General features: G+C 33.5%; 7 protein-coding genes across 7 annotated transcripts; 1 reads left to right on the top strand and 6 right to left on the bottom strand.

Annotated features, from left to right (window-relative positions):
• Positions 1-845: 845 nt before the first annotated feature.
• HELRODRAFT_64272 (hypothetical protein) lies at positions 846-3,925 on the top strand (the record flags this gene model as incomplete). Its single annotated transcript, XM_009017750.1, has 7 exons — positions 846-906; positions 1,429-1,626; positions 2,092-2,285; positions 2,428-2,596; positions 2,835-3,121; positions 3,272-3,446; positions 3,681-3,925. The coding sequence occupies 7 exons, from the start codon at positions 846-848 to the stop codon at positions 3,923-3,925; spliced, it is 1,329 nt and encodes a 442-aa protein (XP_009015998.1).
• Positions 3,926-4,179: 254 nt separating this feature from the next.
• Positions 4,180-8,494, bottom strand: HELRODRAFT_160819 (hypothetical protein; the record flags this gene model as incomplete). Its single annotated transcript, XM_009017749.1, has 8 exons — positions 4,180-4,496; positions 5,821-6,375; positions 6,462-6,590; positions 6,846-6,984; positions 7,106-7,212; positions 7,344-7,442; positions 7,910-8,107; positions 8,431-8,494. The coding sequence occupies 8 exons, from the start codon at positions 8,492-8,494 to the stop codon at positions 4,180-4,182; spliced, it is 1,608 nt and encodes a 535-aa protein (XP_009015997.1).
• A 1,712-nt stretch (positions 8,495-10,206) lies between these two features.
• Positions 10,207-11,019, bottom strand: HELRODRAFT_160818 (hypothetical protein; the record flags this gene model as incomplete). The annotated part of the gene is made up of 3 exons (XM_009017748.1): positions 10,207-10,478; positions 10,634-10,660; positions 10,959-11,019. 3 exons carry the CDS (start codon positions 11,017-11,019, stop codon positions 10,207-10,209), a joined length of 360 nt encoding a protein of 119 aa, XP_009015996.1.
• Positions 11,020-12,533: 1,514 nt separating this feature from the next.
• HELRODRAFT_64369 (hypothetical protein) lies at positions 12,534-12,818 on the bottom strand (the record flags this gene model as incomplete). Its single annotated transcript, XM_009017747.1, has 1 exon — positions 12,534-12,818. A coding segment is annotated over one exon (285 nt), but the record flags the coding sequence as incomplete, so codon positions are not given.
• Positions 12,819-15,365: 2,547 nt separating this feature from the next.
• On the bottom strand, positions 15,366-15,876 carry HELRODRAFT_160816 (hypothetical protein; the record flags this gene model as incomplete). The annotated part of the gene is made up of 2 exons (XM_009017746.1): positions 15,366-15,616; positions 15,804-15,876. 2 exons carry the CDS (start codon positions 15,874-15,876, stop codon positions 15,366-15,368), a joined length of 324 nt encoding a protein of 107 aa, XP_009015994.1.
• A 3,188-nt stretch (positions 15,877-19,064) lies between these two features.
• On the bottom strand, positions 19,065-19,749 carry HELRODRAFT_188425 (hypothetical protein). The gene is made up of 2 exons (XM_009017745.1): positions 19,651-19,749; positions 19,065-19,445 (listed from the first exon to the last, which is right to left on the bottom strand). Exons 1-2 carry the CDS (start codon positions 19,715-19,717, stop codon positions 19,177-19,179), a joined length of 336 nt encoding a protein of 111 aa, XP_009015993.1. The 5' UTR covers positions 19,718-19,749; the 3' UTR covers positions 19,065-19,176.
• Positions 19,750-21,868: 2,119 nt separating this feature from the next.
• Positions 21,869-22,351, bottom strand: HELRODRAFT_160814 (hypothetical protein; the record flags this gene model as incomplete). Its single annotated transcript, XM_009017744.1, has 2 exons — positions 21,869-22,116; positions 22,291-22,351. The coding sequence occupies 2 exons, from the start codon at positions 22,349-22,351 to the stop codon at positions 21,869-21,871; spliced, it is 309 nt and encodes a 102-aa protein (XP_009015992.1).
• Between the last annotated feature and the right edge of the window lie 581 nt (positions 22,352-22,932).

Raw genomic sequence — 22,932 nt, 5'->3', positions numbered from 1 at the left:
ACACACACACGCAAACACACACACACACATACATACACACACACACAACATAAATACATATATAAATATACAACTTTTCTTTTTTGTCTTGCATACAACTGTTCAATTTTCTTGTTTTACGATGGCATGTTTTTGTGATTTTTAACTTATCATTTTTTTCTCCAATTTTACTTAACTTAAAAAAAATTGAAAAATAGACATTTATCTATAAGTTAGAAGTTTCGTATTCCATTTTATAAAATTTTTTCCAAAATAAACAGAAATTTTAACAAAGATTAATACCTATTATATCCATGCTCCTTATGTAACCCACACACACATTCATACACACACATACAGACAGACACATACACACACACACACACACACGCATAAATAATTAGATTAAAACAGAGAATTATTAGAATGTATTAGGTACATGTGTTCTAAGTATACGGTGATCACGTTTGATGGTTGAGAGTATAATATATATAACGCTACAAAATTTAATCTAATTTACTTTTAAACATTTACTATAACAACAACAACTACAGGTATCAATAAAATAAACTCCCAATTTTTTTCGTCAGATTGGATTTTGATCTAATTCATCAGCTAGACTTAATCAAAAATTAAATTTGGCAATGATCTGTAGTATTCAGAAAAGATGTCACCGCTTAAATACCGCCCTTTTTAGACTGATGTCCTCACCATCTGTTGGTTTGGTTGCCACACAACATACTCATACTGACACAACACAATCTTCCTCTATCAGACACAGAAGTAACACTCTTCTAAGAGGAAGTTACAGCGTGCTTAATAATGATGACGTCATCTATTTCAAATCTTTCCTACCCGATCCGACTATGCTTCTACAAAATGAAGATGTCATCAATTACAATGTTGACTGGTTGAGGCGTTTTAGAGGTGAATCTATTTTACTATTCATCATTTTATTTTTTGAATTCAATTACTTGAAAGCTGAAATAATGTTTATTAAAAATGTGTGTATATATATATATGTGTGTGTATGTGTGTGTATGTTTTTGTGTGTGTGTTTATATATTTATTTATAATTATAAGCTATATACTTGAGTATTAATGTAGTCTTTTCCATTTAGCAAGTTTCTTAACAAGTCTTAGTTGTAGTGTAGGGCAATCTACATTTTCATTTTTTTCTATTTATGTATAATTTTGCACCTTTGGCCATTAAATATAATGATGACAATAATTTTAACAATAATTTTAACTATAATTATAACAAAGAATAATTAATAGTGTATAACAATAATAAACCAGAAACTTTAAACTAAGCACCTCTATTTTATTATAAAATGATCAAGTCTTTTTTTTGAGTTTTTCAAATGTACTAATTGCATAGAATGCATTGGAAAAAATCATTCCACAATAAAATGCTTGATATTTAATTTTTTAACTTTCTCAAATAAGGAAACAGTCGGTTGGTGTTGAGACCGAAAACTACAGAACACATCTCAAAAATTTTAAAATATTGCAATGAGAGGAGGCTGGCAGTGGTACCTCAGGGTGGAAACACAGGTCTTGTCGGCGGCTCCGTACCCCTTTTTGATGAAATCATCCTTTCTACCCAACTGATGAATGAGATTATAAATTTTGATTGTAATAGTGGTCAGTTGCTTATTTTGCATCAATTGTTATTTGTGAATGTTTATTGTTTCATTTTAAGTTATTTTACAAGTTATGAACATCGTCGTCTTTGTTTATGAAGCATGCACTCTTCACTTCGGCTCTCTTCATTTGAGGTCAACGTCTGATTATAAGACTAATTAGCTAATGAGGAGTGAGTGAACTGTTCTTTCTCCATCTCCTAATCATGCAACGATTTTCAAAGAGATTTCAAATCGAACCAAACGCGATGAGGATGTACTTGATAGTTGGAAGCTGAGTTGGGCTTGTGCACATTTAAAAATCAGTTTTGGATGAATCTATGATAAAATAATTTTATTCAATGAGTATAAAAATTATAATTTTATTAACTATAATCTTGACAAAAAGTGAATTTGAATACAAATACGAACGAGATCATCGACATCTCTTGCGAATGCTTCTGAAAATTTCCAACAACATTTCTAGGCGTCCTAACCTGCCAATCAGGATGTGTGTTGGAGAATCTTTCGGCGAACGTCAGTGAACACGGATACATGATGCCACTGGATCTGGGATCAAAGGGATCATGCAACATCGGCGGAAATATATCAACAAACGCGGGAGGAATTCGATTGATTCGTTTCGGATCTCTTCATGGATCGACACTTGGACTGGAAGCGGTTTAATATTTCAAACTTTTTTTATTAATTAAGATTTGATAAAATTGAACATAATTCAAGCAGTGAGCAGACTATTCTTGCAAGAGTTTAAAAGTTCTATTTCAATACTCAAATGTTCTTTATATTATTATGTGCTAATTAGGTAACAGCGGATGGGTCGGTGATTGACTGTCTGACATCTATGAGGAAAGATAATGTTGGCTACCACTTGAAGCACCTTTTCATCGGCTCCGAAGGCACTCTTGGCATTGTCACCAAAGTTTCCATCCTCTGTCCCAAGGCACCATCGTCCGTTAATTTGGCTCTTTTAGGTGCTAACATTTTTTCGTACTTTTATTAATAGGTGGTCATTTATGTAGGCGTGTGTAAGACTTTGAGTTTAGTTTGTAGTTCGTTGCATGCATGTATCTATCTGTTGCATGCATGTTGTATCTATTTGCGAAGATGTTTTTCGAAAATGAATTTGTATGCGTAAAAGTAATACATAATTGAATTTTAATGAATGAACTAAATGAACTTTACATTTTTCATACAAATTTTTATTCAAAGGTTGTTCAAACTTCGATGACGTTCTGAAGATTTTAGCTTTAACCAAATCAAACTTGGGTGAAATCCTGTCAGCCTTCGAGTTTTTAGATGCCGTCTCTATGAGATGTTCTGAGCGATATCTAAGCCAAAAATGTCCAATCCAGAGTGCGCCATTCTACGTTTTGATAGAGACGTCGGGTTCAAATGACGATCACGACCAAGAGAAGTTGGGTGGTCTGCTGGAGGCTGTTAGTTCATCTGGACTGATTGTTGATGGCACTCTAGCTACCGATCTCTCCAAAATTTCGGTCAATAAATTTATTCATTTATACGATCATTTCTTTGTTATTCTGTCATTTATTTAATAGTTATTTCGTTTCGTTTTCATCGAAAACAGATTGGCGCGTATGTACACAAACAGACACGCACGTAAGCACAAACAAACATACAAACAACAGACACTATGGAAGCTTCGTGAATCAATTACACTGGGATTGTTGGAGGATGGTTTCTGTTACAAATACGATGTCTCCTTACCACTCTCGTCTTTCTACGACATCGTCACACTGATGGAGGATAAACTGAAAGAACTGCCGTATTTGAAAGTGTGTGGCTACGGTCATGTGGCCGATGGTAAGTGCTTCCATTGAAAAATAATTTCGTTTCATTGTACTTTATTTAATTTCATTTGAATCATACTTAAACGCATACACACGCAAACAAATTTAATTACACATCCACATATATATATTTTTATTTATATAAACATATATACTCGAACAAGTAATAAGCACATGCACGTACATGCATACGTATACGCTGGTATACACACGTACTCACACATACACAACACATGCACACATGCAGGCAATCTCCATTTCAACGTCACCAGTCGAATATATGACGAACGGATTTCCGGAACGATTGAGAAGGAGCTGTACAAGTTCGTGGCGAGTGCTGGCGGCAGCATCAGTGCGGAGCATGGGGTTGGCCAGTTCAAGCGAGACCACATGACGGACGTTAAATCCCCCGAAGTTCTATCTCTCATGAGAAATATCAAAAGCATAATGGATCCCCACTGCATTCTCAATCCTTATAAAGTTATTCCTTAGATTTAAAAAAATAAGCCAAACGAGTTATTTTTAAAATTGTAAAGTTGTACAGTTGGTGCATATTTATTTTTTTCATTATTATTGATTTAATTTTTCTTCTGTTTTATTTTAAATCATCACAAGACAAATTTGCTGATATTTTACAATAGCATGAGAAGTAACTAAATTTCTTCGTTGAGAATTATATCTTCCCCTTTTCAACCTTATCCATTCTAGCTGCCCATGCAGCCACTCGTTCTTACCTACCCAAATATTCAACTATCACTAGCGCTTCCACAAACGCTCAAACGATTTTCAAAACATGATTCCAAAGCTTTCCTCCATTCTTCTGGTTTTAATTTAACCTCTTTGCTTTTTACAACAAAACGATATTTATCAACATAATAACATTTCTCACGATCCATCGTTTCTGGAGTTGGAGAGTTGGGACCATCTTTGGGCACGCTGGGACCATCGTTGGGCACATTGGGCCGTGAAATCGTCTTGCTGTCTGGTGGTTTGCTCTCTTTTTTGAAATTTTCTTTCTTGATGTTTTTTTTTTTTTGTACCTTCTCTTCATCTTTTTCTGTTTCTATTGTGTTTAATGAAATTTTTTATGCATTCTTGAGACCCTTTTTTGGAGGTCTAACGCGAAATGACATATTTGAAATTGCCCCGTCTGACGATACCTCCTTTGAAATTTTTTGAGTTGAAAAATATTCAAAATTTTATTGTTATCGTTATTGACATAAATTTATATGAAATGAACATATCACATGTTACATATTGGAGGCATTCAGAACATTTTTGTGGTAATAACTGGTAATAGCTTACGCGGCTGAAAAAGAATATCCAAAATTTTATTTTTTCGAAAAAAGCAGAAGCGCAAGAAATAACTTGTTCAACGAACCGTTTTCAGTTTATATGAGACATGAGTAATGAATGATCTTGTGATCACGTTTTGTCTTTCATAACTAAATTTTAATACTATTTTAAAGAATTTAATGGCTTGTAGTGTAGAGTGAAATGAGTTGCCGAATTTGTCATTCTCCTTAATTTTTAAACAACTGCTGCAACTTAATGAAATAGTAATTCAATGAATAGTCACCAAATTTTATCTAACTTATGAATGACGTAAACTGTAGAAACCGTTTATTTTATATATTCCTTTGCTTACTGTCTGAATCATTTGCGGTCGAAAAAGCAACAATGATTAACAAACTTGTTATTGAAAGACATTTCCTTCGCAATGTTGCCGCCAGCCGCAAGTACGGATCACCAAATCAATCGAATTTTTTCATTCTAATTTTCTAACTTTCTTACATTTTAATATTTATTTTGACTGCATATTTTATTTTGTAAAACTCGTAAACATCGTTACGTCAGATACGATGGTCTGTTTCTTAATATCAAAGTATTACATTTGATTTGTGTAAATAAACAGGCTAAAATGAGGACATGTAAATCAACATTTGCTTCTCATTGAAGTGCGTGCGTGTGTGTGCGTGTCTGTGTGTGCGCGCGCATGGATATTTTCACAATTAAATAATTTAAACCCCTTTTGGTTTTTACGCATTTTTTTAAATTTTTTTAAAGTTTTCTGAAACGACACATGTGAAGAAATTTCAAAATGACTTTTTTTAATCACTAGTCGTCATCGCTAGTTGGTTAGTTTGATTCTGACTGGGTTGCAGTAGGTTTTGAGTCATTTTCTTCAACATTTTTAATTTCAGTAAAAACTTTCTTGTCATCAATTTCTTATTTAACCTCTTCGTCAACATTTAAATTATTTCAAATTATTATCAATATCAACTGTCTCACTAAAAACATTTTTTAAAATTTTTTATGTTATTTTTTCTTTTTTTTCCTATTTTTCTTTTGCGTCTTACGCGGTTGCTTATTGTACCTGCTTGAACCTGGTGACCTGGGTGCGTATGAAGATGTCGCTTTAGATGGAGGTTTAGTTGGAGTTGAACTCTTTGACTCGGGGCCGATACTTGGCTGGAACCCTGTTTGAGGCACTCCTATTGCGTCGTAGTACGTTCTACCAGATCCAATTGAGTCGGCTCTCATCCATCTCCATTCATTTGTTCCGTATTTAACAGAAGTCGAGCTATGAACATCGTCAATGACCGACTTTATAGTTTCGCGGTACGCTAGAATTTTTAACATTCTTATCTGATCATCCGTCAGAGTTTCGTTTTGCTCAAGTTCAGATTTAATTTTGTTGTAGAGCATGTGAACTCTCACTTGTTTAGGAATGGTTTTCGAACTTTTCTTATTTCCGGATATTTTATGTTTTTTGGATTTGCCCTGCTGCGGAATCGACCCACTCTTTAGATTTGCCAAAAGCTCCCGTTTTCGTTTCATTTCTTCCGACCTTATTTCATTATTAGAATCCAAATCCATAATCATTGCTTTTGTTTTCTTTTTCGAGTTTCTTTCGTTTACCAACGTTTCTATTGTTTTAGCTTTAACGACATTTTTTATTCAAATTATAACGTTGTTACAAAAATTTGGTATTTAAGAAATGCTCATAGGCGTTTGGGTAACTTACTTTCTCGGTTCTGCCTTCTGATGGTGGCAAGAGCCAATAGAGCCACCAGTATCGTCATCCCAAGAACAACCATGAAAATCCACAGCCATATGTAATCGGACTTGAAAGCTTGGTCCTTGTTCACAGTATCTAGAAGGAGCAAATTCGTTTCGTGCTCTCAAAAAATGAACCAAAAATTTAAAAAAAGCATATATATTTTTTTTACAACGAGCCTTTATCTTAACGCATTCAACAAATGCTGCAATTTATGGTCATTTGAAAAAATTAATTTCTCAATACAATACTAAATTTTTAAACAGTAAAATTTTGATTAAAATTATAAAATAAAGTAAAATAGAATGGACAATTAATCTGCAAACGAAATGAATAACAGACCAAACATACCTTGAATGACAATTAAACTTTTTTTCATAAAGTCTCCTTTTTTGAGCAAAACATTTTTGGGTATTTTGTCAAAGATCATGAAGCAGACAAAACTGTTTCCGTCATGTTCCAACTCAACCTTGAACTTCGTATTCAAAGTCTTTTGTGTTTTTTGATGGGTAGAGTAGGGTAGAAATAATTCATAAAAAAAACCAACTACCATCAATAACATCACATAGTCATCAACACATCATTATCACATTATCATCGTTATCACTCACCACAATGGTTGGATCTGTCCTGAAATTCTCTATCTGAAAATATTTCAAATTGTATCGGAGTTTGCCATCGTTGTCGAACAAGACTAAGCTCAATTTCAGTTTACCAGCTGGTGGTGATGATTACGGTGATGGTGAAGATGTTATAGTAATGATAAAGGTGGTGATGATTAATATTAAATAATATAAGTAATAATATAAACAATATTTATAATTATTTTAATTATAACAAGGCTACAACCGATATCTTCTCTATAATATATCGACACAGAACACCTCACGTCAACCTCTCGACCAGGATACAAAACCACATCCTCCGTTTTCAAAGTTAGAAAAGTGTCTAGGGGGAAAATTATTATTTATTTGTTTGTTGGTTTGTCTGTCTGTTTATTTATTTATTTAATTATTATATTTCGTACATGTTATATTTAGAAATAGAATCAGAATATTATGTTATTTCACGACTATAATGTTTCAATACTTTAAAATATCAAAAAACTAAATAATAATATCATTTAAATGAAATTTTTGTACCATTATTACTACCTTTCAAACGATAACGGACCAGCATTAAAATCGTTAGTTTTATTATCGATACTGACAAAAAGAAGTAAAAATATTCCAAAAAAAACTTGCAAAGCAACAATTTAATCAAGAATTGTATTCACACTAGCCAAACAACAATTTCATCAGGTATTTTATTCAAATTAGCCAACCAACCAAACAACGACCTCGATAAGAATTGTATTTCCATAAATCAACCAACCAAACAACTATGTCACCAAGAATTGAAATATAACTACTAACCAACCATCACGATAAAAAACACGTCCATGATATTGTCATCAGACATGCAGGTCAACATTAGTGATCTGGGCTGCCAGAAGACCATGAGGTCCTTACCAACGATTTTATTATTGTCCGGGGTATACTTTACCTTCCATTCGTCGAGGCATGGGAAGAGTTTGGCGGTCAGTTTTTGATTTATCATGGCGAAGTGCCAAACTGTTTTATTATTGGTTTTCGAATGAATGAAATTTTCGGATTAACAATTTACATATTTGAATTTAAAGTTAGAAGTTAACGATTTTTCTGTTAATAACATTATGAAAAATATGGTAGGCTATTTAGCTCAGTCGGTAGAAGTGTCATATCTCGAGTTGCTAACGCACGGTGATCTGGTTCGATTACTATGCGTTTAAACTAGTTAAGGGTAGTAGCTACAGCAGTGTTGGTAATTGTGTAGTAGTAGTAGTAGTTGTTGATTCTGTTGTTGTTGTTGTTGTTGTGGCAGTAGTATTAGACGTTAATAAAGAGCGAATACAAACCTTGCTCGATTCGCGAATCGATAACATCAGTCAGCAACAATATGATAATTTGGTAAACTTTCATTTAAGTAGAATGTGGATATGTTTAAAACAATAATTATTATCATTATTATTGTTATTATTGTTTTTTTTTCTAATTTTATGTGTGGGTTCGTTTTTTGATTTCGAATTAGCTTCAAATTTATTGTTTTATTTTTAATTTTTCTTATATCGTTCGTTTATTTCTTTTTATAAAAAAAAAGAATAACAAAGACTTATATCAATTTCTACAAAATACTTGTTTTTACATTATAATTCATCAAATATTGTAAAATTATCAAATATTGTAAAATTAATTTTTTTCAAAGTTTTATTAAGAATATTTAAATTGTAGAGATTGATTTCATGTTCATAAATAGACGTGCAACGCAAGTTGACAGCCCCAGCAGCCACAGCGGCACGCGACATGACGAGCAGAACTTCTCACTTTTCACCACAGGAGTCAAATTGGTACTGAGTGAAACCATCGACATTGTAGATGAGGGTTTTCCTATCAGCTTCGCCATTTTTGTTTCCGTAGCATTTGTCGTTCTCAAACTGGATGACGTAACATGTATCGGATTTCTCGCATTCTTCCTTGCATTTCGCCAAACTGTTCCCCCCCCCTTCCATGACCATCATCTCACTTTCAGGAAGTTTCTGGCCTTCGTACTTGTACCAGCAGCCTGCAGCGAATGATGAATGAAAAATAATTTAGGATCAACAACATTTCCATAACAGATTCATGTGAATCGATGACATTTTTATGAGAATTTTTAAAAACGTTTTCAACATAACAACACATAATTGATGGGAGCGTTTGTTTGAAAGAAAGGTGTAGTGTTCCATCAAGATAATGCGAGACATTATACATGTTTGGTCACTCGCTAAAAGCTTTTACAACTTGGCTGGGATGTACTGCCACACCTACCATATTCTTTAGATCTGGCCCTTTTGAAATATTATTTGTTCTGATCACTGCAAAATTTTTTGGACGGTAAAACTTTTATAGCAAATGACTTGAACAACATTTTTACTTTTTTTTGGTATAAAAGTAAAATGTGATGAAAATGCTGCTTATTGCTCTCCACATTTCAAAGGGCACCGACCAAAAAAAACTACTGCGTAAAATCGATTGAACTTATTTCCACACAAGCCTTGCTGTATCAGCTGTCAAAACGTATAATAACAATGCGACTTAAAAGGTTAAAAAGTTAAATTACACTCTTCTAAAGTTCAGAGGATTCAAGAAAGCGCACAAACGTAGTAGGATGAATACGTGCTAAACGACGCATCACACACGACGCATGTGATAGGCGGGCATCTTTTTGTCATATTCAAACCCGCTTACTGCAAAGTTTGAAGTTAGATGGGAAAAAATTTAATTAAATCCTCTGTCGAGAAAAAACAAAATTAGTTGTTTTAGTTTGTTTATTTTTAGTTGAAAAATGTCATTTTTTGCAGTTGAGCAGAATGCACAACTGGTTGATTGTGATCTAATCTTGGTCACCGATTGTATTATTTTTCATCGAGTTTCACAAATTCTCGAATGAACACCAGTATGAAAATCTGATGCGTAAAAACTGACGTTTAATAATTATTTTGTTTAATTTTATTTTTCAAAATTTTGTTGTAAAACTCCAAACATATATTTTTATGAAAATTTATTTAGTCAAATAATCTTCACATTCATTTTAATTTTGAAAATCACTTTTTTAAAAAATTAAATTGGCGGTTTGAAATTTGAATAATAGAGACTTATTCATCGTCGACAACTGGTTCCTCTTCTGGCTTGTCGCCTTCAGTTGGGCAGGCATGGAGGTACTGGACGAGGATGGCCCCATCATCGTTTCCGGGCACCCACTCGTACGGGATGGTGTTCAGGGAGCAAACGCCATCTTTCAACTGAGCGATGAAGCAGTCGTCAGTGTCGATGCAAAGCTGTTTGCACTCCTGGGCGTTGGAGCCTTCCTTCTTCACCTGCAAGTTCTCGTCCTTAAGAACGTTCCCTTTCACTTCAGACCAACAACCTGAAAGATGTTTGCGAAATAACAAAGGTAGGTACGTTAGTACATGTAGGAACGCTAGGAATTTATTAACGAATTTGTGCATTCACTGCATTGTTTTAAATATCATTTACAAACATAGCAAAAAGTGGATTATTTTTAAAAACATTTAAACTGACCGCCTTGATCACGGGGAGGCTGAGCGGCTGTTTGATGGTTGGAAAAATTTACAAATAATCGGCTAGTTATTCATTTATTAATAAAACTAGTAAATAAACTATTTATTAGAAACAATTAAAATGAGATTAATATAAAAAAAATTCGAAAATTGGTTACACATGACAATTTAAAAAATGAAATATCGGTGGAATCGATGGAACTGAATTAAATTTTAATTAAAAAAAACTCCTAAATTAAATATACAACAGTTGAAAAACTTTACACAGAGCACACAGACAAACACACATACAAACACGCACAGATACAGAGAGAGACAAAGCTAACCTTCATCTTCACAGTAAACAGCGACCAGCATGGAGCAGAGGAGAATGATTGCTATCTTCATCGTCGTCGTCGTCGTCGTCACGTTGAATTCAACAAGTTTTACGCAAGGTAGGACTCAATGGAATGGATAGCCGTGCGTTTGAAAGCTATTTGTAGATGTCTTAATGCGTGGTAATGCGTTGTATTTTGCGTTTTTATTCCCATGCGATGTTTAATGCTATCTACTAGTATAACAGTTTTATAAATAATATAAAGAGACGATATACAAATTATTTTTTCTTATATAAATTTTCAATTTATTAGGTATTTATCAAAATTAATACGCATCATCATCATGTTTACTCAAGTTTGCAAAGTTTGCTCACTGTGCTCACCACGTTAGGACGTGAAAACTGTAAATAAAAAAATGCGTGGACCGTTTCTTTGCCTATAATATAGAGTAAACCAATTTTGATAGCAAATAAATGCGGATGACTTGTGCCTGACCAACAAACTGCTACCACCACAAAGATCTCTCCAATACACTCGCCAAAAAAAGAGCAAAGAAATCTAAAAATTTATCGAAAGTGCTTTCCGATGAAAATTTTTTGTTCTACAGAATTTAAATTGTTTTTAAACAAAGCGGGATTTGTAGAATTATTTCCGCATAAACAAACATGTTCTAACAAATTTCCTAAAAATATCTGGATCCATTGTTATTTTAATTCAATTTTCCAACTTGGAAAATATTTGATATCGCGTTCATGAACCTTAACAAGAAACGACGAAAACACGTGGGTCAGAATGTATTAACATCTGATAAAACAAAATAATAAAAAATAATTTACTGAATTGTTTGCAGCACGTGCCATGTGTTCGCGATCAGGTTTGCGAAAATGTGCGTGGGCTTCGGAGTTGCTGAAAACTATCATCGTTATATTAATAACGTTTTATCGTATTCAAATTTGTGATATCTCTTTGTTTAAAAAATTCATTTTTGATATCATTTTGTTTCAAATCTATAAATTCTGTTACAAATTCTTACAAAGCAAGACATTGAAGACGATTCAAACATTCTATACGACCATTAAAAATTATTCTTTAATTTAATTTTTGCAAAAAAATGATAAATTTACTAAATATTTGCTTAAATAAGTTAACATATTAAAAAATCTGAAATTTTTTCTTCAGATGAAATTAGACTCATTAAAGAAAAAGTTAGTTTAATTGAAATATCGAAAGCAGTTGTTATCAGCTAATCTTTGAACACATGTAACTTCTTCTACATTCCCAACTCAGTAGTCATGAAACAACTGAAATACCCTATTATTTTTACATTTAATTTGCACAATTTTTTGAGTTTTAAAAGTAAAAATAAAAATTGAGGTTTTGTAACCAAACAAGTCTAATTGAAGAGATGGTTTCTTGTTGCCTGCTCTTAATATTGCTAGTAAGGTTGTCAAACATTTACCGTTTTAGCGTGTCATCAATTTTTCAAATAGTTTGTCAAAAATTGGAATATTTCATTTATTAACGCAATCTGCATTTAACTGAAACAAACAATTGCTCCAAGAATTTAAAATATTCAACAAATCATTAATTATTCAAATGATTAAATGGACAGGAAGCCAGCTGGTACTGCATGGAGTCAGGTTGGTCCTCCATCTTGTCACTCCAGTCGACAACTGCTTCTTTATTCCGGTAGCAAACGTTCGAAACAACTTGCAGGACGTAGCAGACAGGACCCACGTCATAACTCTCGCAGAATCTCTTGCATTCTGCAACGCCTGTTACTTCGGTTATAACTTCCAACTGACTGTCAGGCAGTTTCAACCCGGAATATTTATACCAACATCCTTCACGTTGAAAGATAAACGTTTCAAATTTTTACGAAATGAGGCAAAATTAATTGAAACAGAACTGTTAATAATTAGTGAGAAAATGTTTTCGAGTAAGATTCATTGTTCATGTTCATAGATTAACTGCTAGGTAATACTGAGTGCATTTTTTATGTATAGTTTTAAGTATTTATAAACATTCTCCATACTTTAAACAGAATTTTTTCAAGTTTGGAAATATTTTCAATTACTTTGAAAATATTTCCAATGAAGTAAAAGCAAAGTTAATTAAAATTTACTGAAGCAGTTTGTACTAATTAAAAAGAAACGAATGACTTCCTACCTCTCCCATCATACGATTCTTCAGGGACTGAAAAACAATCAAAATAAACAGTCAACAAAAAATTAAATGTTATCTTTAAAAAATTATCTTAATTCGTGTAGTTTTAGAAATTTAAAAATTACAATCTAACAAATTGATTCATTTATTTTGAGATGTTTGAGTGTAGAACCGAGACACTTAATGTGACAGCGTAACTGAAAATGTTCCAACACAAAAGTAGAATAATGAAATAATGATCTGTTAGCAAATAAATCTTTAATAAACTTGTTTATACTCCTGTTATCAGCGTAGAAGTTTCCAAAGACCTGGGCATTCGTCAGCCTGGTTGAACTAATGAAAATGATTGTCAAGACAATCGAAATCATCTTTTTCTTTGTACGAGTTGCGTAGATTTCAATGGAAAAAAAGTAAGTGTGCAATGTTACATTAATTTACGTTTTAAGGAGTGAATCTCGCTTGAATGCAGATATTTTGAGATCAATGCAAATATTTGAATTCAAACTTTTTATTTACACGGTACATATTTACGTGAAGCTTCAAGCTGTTCGATACTATTCGGTGCGAATGATCGTTAAACAGTTGACGAACTTTGAATTTGATTCAAATTTTGTTGTAATGAGAAACTTTTTCAAACTTTATATTGTTACTATTCTATATACGTGACAAAATCACATCTTTATATGTTTGAAATAAAACTTAGCTCCTCGTAATAATTTTTGTATGCTCACTTGAATTCTTCTTTATAACTATCAAGTAAGGATTTAACCAGAATCTTATAAATATTTTTTACTTTTGTGTTTATAAACTCAGATTGTCCGAACAGTACTATGCATCAATTTTTCCAAACATTTCATATTTATAGACTCTTGTCGTTTCTCAGTATTTTCAACATTACTTGGCCGAAGTAACTCATCGTGAGCAGCTCACAAAAAATTCATAACCAACAACACCCCATACAGATGTTCATATTTCTCTTCGATCTAATATTTATCTTATCTTTCATCATGTTCAATATTTGTTTAAGGATCTTGTTTTGTGTGGAGTTGTTGCTGAAAATTATTTGAACGCAATTATTTGAATATGAATTGCTTCAAGTAATTTACTTTTTGTTATTTTTTTACATTTGACTTATTTAGGGTATTTAATGTTTTCGTGACATCAAAAAAAAATTAAAATAAAGCAATCAAACTAACAAACAACCCACTAATCTTCTGAAGATGACCCGATAGAGACGTTTAACAGACCCTCAGCACAAAAGAACTCGCACAACCTACAATTTCATTTCAAGCACTTTGGCAATGAGACTAATCAATCAAATAAACAAATAAATCAGCAATAGACCAATCAGTTAACTAACCAACTACTTAAATAGCCAATCAATCAATCAAATAATCAACCAACCAATCAACAGTTTTTATTCAGCTGTTGCAAGGTAGGGAAAACACGTGGGTAGACAAAGTATCGATCGTTTTTAACCAATTGACACCAAAAGCAGTGTATTGGCTGCAAAACCGCTTTCAGCAAATCACCAGCTAAGGAAAAAAGAAGAAAAAGCAGATTCTTCAATGAGAAATCTCCAATCAACAGACCAATTAACTACCCAAGCAACAATCATCACCAGCTCAATCTTGGCACGTGACAGTAAACAGGTGGACACGTGGGCAGACATTAAATACAAACTGAGTTGATATGCGCAAACAATACAACGCGTAGGTTGACGCACGCCATTTCGGTTTTTAAACATTCTCAAACAAATGTGATTTCAAAATCACATCTTCCCCATCTGTGCTCTAGATAGTTGAGCAAATGATTCCAGAATAGGCGCTCTTTGTAATGGCACCAACTTAATAATATGTTGATATATAAGCATCTCAACACAGCAAACATTTCAATTCTAACAGGATTTAATAAATTACTTAATCCCCTATTTGAAACTTCTAATCAGTGAAATGTTATAACCGAAAACAAACTTCGGGTCTGCGTGAAGTTTCCAACTAAAATTTTTTGTTCAACGGCTTATTATCAATAGTTTATTGCCGACACGTAAAAATACATAAATTGCGCGGGTTTTAATTGAAAAATAGAGACATAATTTGTGAAAAAGTTTATCCATTCATTTATTGGTTTGTGTAATAAAATTAATGAAAAAACTTTTGTTGTTTAAAAAATTACATTTTATTTTTATGTAATTTTTTAAACCAAATTAAATTTGTTCATTTAAAATAAAGAGGCACGATGAGTCTCTGTTTATTCATCAACAGGAGCTTCTTCTCGGCAGTTCTGGTACTGCACCACGTTAGGCTGGTCTTGCAAAAATTCTTCCCATCTAAGATATACACCTGGTTTCAGCATGTAACATTTGTTGCCATCAACGATGTGAAAGAGGAAGCAGGTTGTGTCGAGACAATGTTTCTTGCAGGCCTCAACAGTGGTTGCGCCAGGGACCAGATCCACGGAGTTATCGGGCAACTTGAAGCCTGGGCTTTCGTACCAACATTCTGAAGGAAATTGAAACAGACAATTGCAATTAAAAATATCTTTTCTTTACTTCAAATCACAAATATTGTTCATTTAAAATTTTTAAACGCTCTTGATAATTTAAGATTGATTGGCTGTAAATAAATGGAGGGATCGAAATTTAATTCAAAAAAGACGTCAACAGCAAGTACACAGAAGTTAACCTACCTTTGCCCCAACGCACACCACTGACCAGCTGCAGAGCAACCAGCATGGCACAGAATGCAACCAACTTGAGCATCTTCGTCCTCAGTGTTATTGTTCTAACTACTTCAACTGCTCAATAAAAACAACTCAATGTTTCATGCAACTATCCAACAGCTATTTGTAGTGCTTCAAATGCGGGGGAATTCAGTGGGTTCTGTTAGGAAGATACTTGCAACATTTTCAACGCGTGGTGTTTGTGAGTCGTTTTTGCACACACAACCACAACTGCCTTTATATATATATATATATATTTATCTATTCATTTTTATATACTTTTACGATCATATGTCCACATGCACACATGTCTATAAATTCAACCAAAATATATTCACTAATACAAAATAAAAAAATTAATAAATTAATTAATTAAATGAAGACCGTGAACAATGAAAGATTAATTATTAGCTAGACACAAAGCATGAAAAATCAACACTCAACAAGATGAAATGTCAGGGTAGCTCACGTATCTACTCATAAACATTCATCTCCATCAGGACACTTCTCAGGTAGTTGAAGGCTTCACATCAGCTCTCATGTATCTATATATCACGTATCTATATATCATGTATCTATACATCATGTATCTATACATCATGTATCTATACATCATGTATCTAGAAATCGCCTATCGACATATCACGTATGTTATAAACGCCAGAAAATAAAATATTCGCACCCAGTTCGAGAAGGAACATTCTGACGGCGAGATGTCTATGTAGGACATGTGAGAGGCGACGATGAGATGAATGGCCGGTGATATTTGTATAGCGATACTGGATGAGCGATGTTGGTTGCTGGTGTAGAGGGCGATATTTAATGATATTTGACTCTTTGTTGAAAAAAGTTATTGCATTTTCAATATAAGTAGTCGATTTGTGATTTTGAAAAGCGATGGTTTGTGGACATTTTGACTTTCATCTGTACAGTTGATTCCATTGTCTTTAAACGAGGCAGTTATAACAACAGTATGTATTTATCGTGTATCTATATATCATATATATATATATATATATATATATATATACACCATGTATCTGTATATCTAAATCTACAAATCATATATCTTTATATCATGTATCTACATAGCGTTTATCTATATGTCATGTATACAACGTCAACATTTTGTTTGCTCAACAAGCCCCGCCGAGTGAAAGTTTCGTCGCTACGAACGTAAAAAATGCACAAAACTAACATTGATAAGCGTGGGTGAGTCATTTTTATAATTCAAACATCCGAAACCTGTCGGCATACACGTTTGGACAAGTTAGAATCACTCCCCACCCACCATCAATATGACAGGCATTTGTTTGTCTCTTGGCAACGATTGAAATTTCAGCCGCAACACTAAAGCTGCTTCATCTCGCTTACTATATAATTGTTTGAATTGAATTCATCCTAACACAGTGTTTTAGGTCCTGTGAGTTGGAATGAACAAAATGTGACGCACTAAAGAGAAATCTCTTTTTATTGATGATTGAGGGTTCGCTAACAACTTGTTCAATATTTTATTACAATAATCCTTCCTGCGGTGAATGAAAACGTAACTGTGTGTGTGTGTGTATGTTATGTGAATTACTTTGTGTGGGATTTTAAGGCAAATTTCCATTTTTGAAGACACGAGGAGTCCCTATTTATTCATCCTCACGAGCTTCTTTCCGGCAGTTCTGGTACATCACCACGTTGGGCTGGTCTGCCAACATATCATCCCATTCAACATAAACGCCTGGTTTTTCCATATAACATTTGCTGCTATCAACGATATAAAAAACAAAACAGTTTATGTCGAGACAATGCTTCTTGCCGGCCTCATCAGTTGTTGCGTCTGGGACCAGATCCAGAGTTTGTTTAAAGATCGTGTTTGAGTAGAGACGTTATAGAAACGTCAGAGTGAATAATAAATTCGCCAGCCTCTGTTTGATCGGCCGCCAGATTTTTCACGTTCTATGCTTTATGTTGGGTGACGTCAATAACGATGCAACTACTTATTAAATGGTTTCCTGACACTTCCTCCGTAGCATTCCACATTGTCCGTACGGAATTTATAAATTTTTCATCGCTAATTTTATTTTTATAACAGAAATGAAAAATGTTCGTTTGCATTCAGCTGTTCGACCTTATTTACTGTGTGCCCACGTTGAATGTGAATGCTAAGGAGAAGTCTGATACGTGCTAGGAAAAGGGGGGTGGGAGAGTTGGGAACTTTTGCTGTTTATTTAGCGTTCCAATCTGGCTGACGACAAAGCATAAATTGTTGCTGCCAGCAAGTGAAAACATACTGACAACATTGACAACTGACAAATGCAAACTTATTTCAATCAGCAATCTCTAATGTAGAAGGAGCGAATTTTTACATTCAAACGTTTTATTAAATGAACCAGTTATTGATACAAACATTTTATTAAATGAACCAGTCTTCGATAAGTTTAAAATATTTTTTACTTATACAGTGTACGAATACATGAGTGGATGAGTAAATAGATGAATGAGTGAGTGAATGAGTGGGTAAAGACTGTCACATATTCTACCGGACAGTGGTAGACAAGCCAGTTAACTAACCAACTGTCCTAACTAACTTATTAATCAACCAACCAGTCAACATTATCGATTCAGTGGTACAAGGCAGGAAACATCCGGGTGAACATGAAATATTTTTTACCACTTTTTTAAAAAATTTTGATGACTAATCTGCGTTCCAACCAATTTTGTTTGCTCTCGATTGCAGATACGATGGGGTTGGATTAAATAAAAAAGCTCCAACAAAAAAATAATTTTAACATGTTGAAATTGAACTGGCAAAATGATGAAGGACTGACTTATTTAATATTAAACAACAAAATATATTTTTTGAAAAGTAGTTTCTGTTAATTTGCTTGTTTTAAGTTTTACTTCAGAAATACTTTTAAAGTTTTGTTACATTTTACTATTAATTGAGTATTGTTTTTATTTCACTTGCACTTTTATTTAAATTCTGGAGTTCAGTACTTTAAACCACACAGCTCCGTAGATACTCAACTTTGTCCCTTTTTTATTTCATATCTACATAATTTAACATTGTAATGTGTAGAAGCCAAAACTCAAATTGTTAAACATATCGCCTGTGCATCATCATTCTCCAATTTTTTAGAATAATATACTAGAGTATAATATAACTTCCTTTGCTTTTTAATTTTTCATTAACTTTTGGGCAACTTTCAGCTCACAAAATATTAAACAAACGAAAAATTTAATTGGAAAATTTATTTCTTCATTAATACAGCAGTGTTAATTAAAACTTCCAAATGAGCTTCTAAATTTAATTTAATTAAATAATCAAAAGAACTGAGTTTCAGTTTATTCAAGGTGCTTCAGCGGGCTTGTCAGCTGGAGCATCGTCGCAGGAGGCATACGAGTAGATGTTGGAATCTTCTTGATCTGCCATGATCTTGTCCCAGTTGACTTCGGGGTTCTTGTTCATGAAGCACTTGCCTCCAGAGACTTGAAGGACGTAGCAGATGTCAGTCTCTTCGCAAACTTTCTTGCAGTCAGCGAGGTCTGTCTTGTCGGGGATGGCCACCAACTCGTCTTCAGGCAGCTTCTCTTTTAGGTAGTCGTACCAGCAGCCTCCTAAAATGAATTGCAACAATCTTTATTGTTTTATTTTATGATAATTGATTATTCAACTTTTACAAATGCTTCTCGATTCTCTAACAAAATCATAAATAAATAACCAGTCAAAGTAATAAGAAACATTTAGTTAGAATTAGAATTAAATATAAACATTGGACATAACGCGGCAGACGCACATTGCGAAACACAGAAGACAACCTACCTTCACCTTCAGCCCTGACGAGTTGCAGAGCAACCAACATGGCACAGAATGCAACCAACTTGAGCATCTTCGTCGTCGTTTAATGGTCTGCTGAAAAAATGACAACTCAATGTTTCATGCAGTTATTCAATGGCTATTTATAGTGCCTCAAATGCGGGGTTACTGATAGGAAGACATTTACAACGCTGTAATAGCGTGGTATCACGAGGGCATTTGGATGTATTTACATAGCACCACACATGAATTTATTGCATCTGCGTTGCCCGCTGCGAGTGTTTGTTTAGTGAAAATTATTTCGAATGGCAAATTTAGTTTTTTTTTAAATTTTTCGGCAGCAATCAGGTTGTAGATGAGACTGTTGCTCCATGCATACCAAACGGTCAAAACTGAATGATGAATACGGCTAAACCGTACAAATAATTGCTGAGAGGAATTTACTCGAATTTATTTTTTTCTTTTTACATTCCTACTTTAAGCACAATTCTAGATTATTTACAAAAACTTCATTTTCCCTTAACAAATGTCTTTCAATCCTCATCATCTTCCTCCTTCCTCAATATTTAAGTGGCAAGTCACCCTTCGGGCCGATGCGTTCGTTACGTTGCTGCTCGCGTGTGGAACGAGATGCTGCTAAAGTTCAGAAGTTGCGAATTTTAAAAAATGCTGAAAATCGACACATCCTCCATTCGAGGATGCAGACTCAAGACGCGTCTGAAGCAGCCGTGCAACTGCTGGCGCCACATAAACCGCCGTATCATTTGTTATTAATTTTTTTATATGTTTTGGAGTTATTTAGATTTTATAGACTACTAAACGATGAACTGTTTGTAATTATATTCTTTATTTAATGTCGTCCAACTGGTGTGCAGTCTAAGATCAAATTATTCTGATCTTAAGAGAATGGGAGAGTTATGATTGAAATTAGTTAACGTTTTAGGTATTTTCATTTTATTTTGACTTTTTAAACAAAGCCATCACCACAAAATGGCAATAACACATAACACACGCTTATGTTAACAAATATAATTGTTTGATAAATCTCGCGCGCAGCTGCTGTGTATTTTTTTTAGTTGTTCATCAAAAAGCGAATCGATATCAGATGAAATACTAATTTGAGTGTATCTGTCGAAATGAATTCAGCAGCCGCTTCAACCACCACCAGATTTTTTCCATTTCATTTAACGAAAAATGAATTCAGTCTCACTCAGAACAACTTATTAATTTTTTTGTGAACAATTGTTTATAATTTTGTATTTTTTACAATTTTTCAAAACGAATCCAATAAGGTATCTGCAATCCAGGCTGATATGGATTCGAACTGTGAAAACTTCAATTGAATGCACCAAATTAGGATGCTGGTATTTTAGACAGATATAACGTTTTTGCTACATTTCTACTAATTTTAACATAAAAAACAAGACAACCAAACAACGAGCCGACCTTTTAAGCAGCAGCTTAACATTCCATCGGAACATCCATTCATAAATGTATTCAATTCACTAATGATTTAATCAATCAAAAAACATTCAAACCAACTGAGTAAATAATAAACAAGCCAATCAACCAACCAAGTTCACTTATCATCGCTCATTTTTGTACGTGAAATGAAACACGTGAGCCAGTGGGTAGACATTAAATATTACGAGTTAAATAGTTGATCAAGCAAAAAAGCCAAAAAAGAATGCATTGGCATTTCAGTTTTAAAAAAATTTACAAACAATTATGATTTCAGAATCAGATCTTTATCGTCTTTCTTTGGCTAGCTGAACAGTTGATTCTTGCTAGACTTTCCTTGAAATTCCACCAACTTAATATATTGGCCTGTGACGCACCTTAACATTCTATTTGATATTTCAGATCAGTGAAATGTTATAGATGTTACTAATGGAGCCAGAAGCGCAGACTTTGACAGCCCTGTTTCTCACATAGATTACATATTTGTTGACTGAGAAAATTAAAACAGATGAAAAGTGCGCAAACTTGTCACTTTTTAAATTCTACAAAATCCGTTCATTTTGTTTTCCTTATCAATGTTTTGCATGATTTTGATGTTGTATTGTATTATTTACATTAAGAAAAGTTTAAAATTGAAAAAAAAATTTTAAAGAAACGATTAACTTTTTTAGTCATTTAACTTTTATTTATTTTAACAACCGAAATCAAAATATAGTGTAAGTTTTCAAATGAAATTAAATCATTTAATTTAAAACAGCTCGGCTTATGAGAAATCGTTAGGACCTTCCTGGCAGTTATAATAATGAACGGCGTTCGGTTGGTTCTCCATTATCTTACTCCAGTCAATGTTAACGGATTTGGGCATGTAACATTTGCCATTGACAATATCCACGAATCTGCAGCCCTCAGTTTTCAGGCAGACCATCTTGCAGTCTCTGACGGCTGTCTTGTCTGGGATGAGTACCACTAACTCGCTTGGGAACCTGTAACCTGGATGCTCCTGCCAGCAGTCTAAAACGAATGCAACAGTCGTAATTTTTTAAAATGTTTTTTTATTTTAAAAATTTTGAAAAATTATTAATAATTGTATGTGTACTAAACAATTCGATCTTTCAACAAAAATAAATCGAAGAACTAACTTAAAATTTAAAATAGCTTGCATCATGAACAGAAAAAGTAACTTACTTTCAGCACTGACCAGCTGCAGAGCAACCAGCATGGCACAGAATGCAACCAACTTGAGCATCTTCGTCGTCAGTGTTGTTGTTGTGACTACTTCAACTGCTCAACAAGAACAACTCAATGTTTCATGCAGCCATCCAACAGATATTTGTAGCCCTTCAAATGCGGGGAAATCAGTGGGATTTTGGTAGAAAGATATTTGTAAAGTTTTATGTGCGTGGAGTCATAACTTGTATTTGCACACTTATACATATCTGCGTATAAATATATATATATATATATATATATATATATATATATATATGCTGGAAGAAGTAAGATTATATATGCATATATAATGAATACAACAATTTTGTTTGTTCAAATACCACAAACACTGTAAGCATCGTGAGCCATGCACTGCTGACGTTGCTGATTTAGTAACTTCGAACAATCATGAAATGAAATGTCAACATGCACCATAAGTGTAAGGGTAATTTTGAAAAATATAAATGAAGTTATATTGAACAAAATCTCTAAATAAAATATAACTGTTTCTAGCACTTAGGCAATAACATTTGGTAACGGTTAAGGATAGACGCAAAAATTGGCCAAGTGCCGTGGGGTAACTAAATAACTCGTCGTCTTTTCTCATCAAACATCCAT

The sequence above is a fragment of the Helobdella robusta genome (genome assembly GCF_000326865.2).
Source record: "Helobdella robusta unplaced genomic scaffold HELROscaffold_2, whole genome shotgun sequence".
Lineage (NCBI taxonomy): Eukaryota > Metazoa > Annelida > Clitellata > Rhynchobdellida > Glossiphoniidae > Helobdella > Helobdella robusta.
The sequence above is the reverse complement of the archived record's forward strand: the minus strand, read 5'-3'. Positions and strand labels throughout refer to the sequence as shown.